The following is a 4,215-nucleotide window of genomic DNA, read 5'->3' as shown; positions in this document are numbered from 1 at the left end:
TTCAATCTATCTTGGTAGTATTTCCTCATCTTCTGCTTCTCTTTCTAGTATTTCTTCTGCTGTGCTGTTTTTCTTTTTGGATTTTTCTGCTTCACACGTATTAACTGTTATGAGTGAATAAGATGACAGTAAGAGGAAAATCTAACTTTGATGAACTTATTTTCTCTGGAACTTATAAATTATGTTTAAGGCAKAATTCCCTGCTGTTCAAGATGAGAAAGTGTGAAAAACACAATTCAGTTTGAAAGATAACACCACTAATCAGTTGCAACATGTTTAATCATAAGAAGTGCATGTTTTTAATATGTAAAACATTGCCTAGTTTTCAACCTTTATGTATTAGCGTGATTTAGAGTCACCTTTGTGCTCAAATAAAATACTAACTTCATAATATCAAATAAAGTTTGCAAGACACCAGTAAGATAGACTTCATAGACATAGATAGAATCCATAGACTTGTTTACATTTAATTCTCTTATCATTTTATACCAATGCAAGCAAGTGACTTTACTGGCTATTTATAAAATTATCATTTAATCAGATGGTTTATTTTAAACACATTAAATTTGACAGAACTGGATAGCCACTGTTCATCTGCCTGTCTTAGTTTCCAACAGTGCTTCTCTTTCCTCCTGATCTCATTTYCTGCATCCCTCCCCTCCCCCTCTCCAGCTGCACCACTTTGCTGCAGAGAAAGAAAGGCACACAGAGAAAAATGGAGAGGAAAACTGTAAATGTAGGACGTTTTTATCGTGTCTATAAAAAGATTTGTGGCTTCTGATTGCTTCTTTCTGATGTGTTGACAAAAAAAATTGGCGTCCTTTGTAGTGTTTTTACATCTAATCATGAGATTTGAGCGTGTTCTCTATTTCGATATTATGTATGTTGTGGTTTAACCGATACACACATATATTTGTCAGAAAATGTCATTTCTTGTCTCTGGTGCCATATTTCATTTCCATGTTGTTGTTTTTATTTTTTTTTTACCAGCCCAGTTGCTTGCAGTGAGAAGGGTAGATTGCAAGCAGGGGAGGTGGGATGTGGTACCATAGCAACAAGCTGACTCACTGGCAAGACTGTACCATTTTCTGTATCTATGGGGGTCAGCAGCAGATGCAGCCCACACAGAATGATAAGTACATGTGCGCATTGAATCTGAGAGGCCAGGAATCACCCCTGTTTTGCTTCGGTGTTCTCAGACCTTGGGTGTGTGATGATAAAAAGAGCTTTGAAAGGAGGTTATAATGGCTGCTGGTGATATTTTATTTTTCCAATTTTTGTAGGATGTCCTGTTGTCAAGACCTAAACCTCATAATGTGTAATGACTACAACCCATATATTATTAAATCTCTTTGTTTGTCTCAAAGTTGCATAACAGTACCATTTTGTTTTTGTTTTTATTTTTATATTAGATTACAGTAGAGTCTTATTAACACAGATGGTRCTTTTTTTGTCCCAAAAGCTTAGAATTGACATCACAAAAGCAGCCATGCCTGCATCAGCTGTGACAAACAGGAGGACAATAATGTCATTAATATGCCATAGAGTTGTCTCAGGCCATCGCCTTGAGGCCCTCTGCTGTTGGTATTAAGGTAGTGATTCTGTGCATTAGTGCAGCATTTTTGATACATTCATAGGTTGATCATGTAATATGGTTCTTGTATTCGTTTCACTTTGATAATTGTTGCTTTTTTAAAGACGGTATTGGTTGACCTTTGTACATATTTGATTTGCCAGAAGGTTGGTGTAAGTTTTTTTTATAAAAGAAAGAGAGAAAGCTGTTGAAAATATTTCAAAATACTAAGGATACATTTTGATTTATACACAACATGTTCTTCTATGCTTTATACTTACATATTATTTTCCTTACTCTTCTAAGCAAATGTATAACTCTATTCTACTACTAGGGATCACTCTTCTGATTCCTGTTTGGTTTTTGTTTGTTTGTTTGTTTATCATTCCTCTCTGTCTCTTTCAACCCCRTGAATCTAACATTTACACACATTTTCTTATGGCTATAAGCTCACATSTAGGCTTTATCACTGCATTTTTACATAAATGTAAGTTTTAATAATTATTTGAAAATACATACCAAACCTATTCCATAAGCACATTCTATAGTTATTTACATATATATATTTCTGTGACTCCTTTACTTTAAACCTAAATGTTTCAAGTGTATTTTTAGCAGCACTCGTTATTTTCTACACAGCATCAGCACAAATAGCATATTTAAAAAGTATTTATAAAAGTAGCATATTTAGTATTCTCTTTAAACCAAACAACTTGCAACTTTATTTGCTATGCTCCTCATGGTAAGTATGATGCCTTCCCCACAGACTGTGTATGCCCACCACCAGTCTAACAGATTTCCTTTCTTCTCTTTTTTTTCTTTTTCATGTCCTTCTTTCTCCGTGGTGGTTGTCCTGCTTCCTCCCCAACTTGTGTCCAATCCTGACTCATCTAATAAGGTAAGAAATAGTTTCTATCTATATAAGTCACAGTACATCCAACAAAGCTGCAACCAATCAAACYTTTCACCTTGCACTAACAAAGTTAAAACACAAACTGTTTCATAGCTGTGCTCAAACAGCCAATATTCCCTCTGACAAAAGCCACTTGTGTGATTTATTCAGAAGGTACACATCCARTGACATACACAAGTTACATATATGTGACATTGCAAAAGTTTGATTTCACCTCTATCATATTCYATGGATTCAAAGTTTTCAAAGGGATCTTCATCAGTATTTCTCCAGGCTTTCTTAAAGTCTATTGAAATTGATCTTTGCAATTTAGTTACTATATTGAACTGATTATTGTCAAGGTTTTTCTGTGACCAAGGTAGCCTATCATATTGTGAAGTGTGTGTTTAGAAAATGGAATATATTAACACATTAAAATAGTCTATGACAATTGTGTCTTTATAAAACAGGGAAATGATCCAGCAAAGCCCTGACACAGGATCTAAAGAATGCATTGTTTTTAGCTGRTTATCATAACTATGTCAAATTATCTTTAGTTGCTCCTAAAGAAGCCCGTCATGTGTGCCAATCTGCTGTCTTTAGTGTTTTATTACAGTTGAGTTGACTAAAAGAAGCACACTTTGGGAACCATCTGTGTTTTTGTAATAGAACAATAATAATGTGCAAAGACTAGACTGCTAGTTTTGAGAAGTTATGTAGCACATATGTTGTGAGAACACTCAGATTTAGAACATTTTTTGGACTAGAGTAATTGATCACATAATTTAGTGGTCTAATAAACTACAGTGAAATTTTTCAAGGACTRGACTGAAAATAYATTAAAAACTGGTTCTAGTAGAATACAAATAATTCAAATGGGATTAAAAGCCCTCCAGAATGTCCAGATAAAAGAATGTTTCAAGACTTTTGTAAAGTACTGTGTCTTAATGAAGTAACTTTCTCATGGCAACTGAAACTGTTAAATATTGCAGGTAGTCACTGACGTACTGCAAGCAACACTGATGTAAAATGTATTGTGTGTCTTGCTGCTCTCAGCACAACATAATAACTACAAGGTCTCTTAAACTAGTTTCAGTGGAGCCACTGCAGGCTTTGAAGAATATTTGTAACTCATTCTACAAATCAGACATAGTTAGGTTACCTGGAGATGCACAAGATTTAAGGATGTCAAAAAGTTTCAAACTGAGCTGTGTGCTGTAAGACAGCTTTGCTTACTGATAGGCTTATGTGGTTTAAGAAAAGTATTAGCAGTAAAGACTCTGTGGCACTTTGAGTTCAACTGAAGTGCCAGAGATTATGCCCTAAGTGAAGCATATTGTCTAAGTAAAAAGGAAAGTACAACAATAAATATGCTTTCCTGTACAATAACAATATAACAAGCACACGTTCATCAGTGAACGTGYGCTTCACTGATGCACACATTCACTGATGAACGTGTGCATCAGTGAACTTTGAGTTTTCAAACTGAAACTCAAAGTTTCAGTTTGATCTAAAACTGAAACTTAGACTCAGTCATGTTTGAAGCAAGGTAAATATGTTTTGTTTTCCTTCTGTGAGCCCAGGTAAGTGTACTTTAATAAATAGTGTTGCATCATTATGTTGGCTTGCTATGGTTTTGTGTTGGTTCTTTATTTGTTTACCTTGTTTTGACCTAATTATTTACACATACCTACACCTCAAAGCACAAAGATCACTTAATAACAAGCACACGTTCATCAGCAGTAAAAAC

General features: G+C 34.7%; 2 protein-coding genes across 10 annotated transcripts in view; both read left to right on the top strand.

Annotated features, from left to right (window-relative positions):
* The window catches only part of LOC103471735 (protocadherin gamma-B4-like), a 10,211-nt gene extending 7,252 nt beyond the window's left edge, over positions 1-2,959 (top strand). Inside the window, exon 2 of the mRNA XM_008420916.2 lies at positions 2,936-2,959. Coding sequence (XP_008419138.1) covers positions 2,936-2,959 — 24 coding nt within the window. The remainder of the gene's footprint in view (positions 1-2,935) is intronic.
* LOC103471737 (protocadherin gamma-C5-like) overlaps positions 1-4,215 on the top strand; it is a 276,959-nt gene that overhangs the window by 232,196 nt on the left and 40,548 nt on the right. The gene's annotated exons all lie outside the window — the stretch shown is intronic.

Source organism: Poecilia reticulata, linkage group LG10 (genome assembly GCF_000633615.1).
Source record: "Poecilia reticulata strain Guanapo linkage group LG10, Guppy_female_1.0+MT, whole genome shotgun sequence".
In the NCBI taxonomy this organism is placed as follows: Eukaryota; Metazoa; Chordata; class Actinopteri; order Cyprinodontiformes; family Poeciliidae; genus Poecilia; species Poecilia reticulata.
Note: the sequence above shows the minus strand (reverse complement) of the source record. Positions and strands in the feature narration are given on the sequence as shown.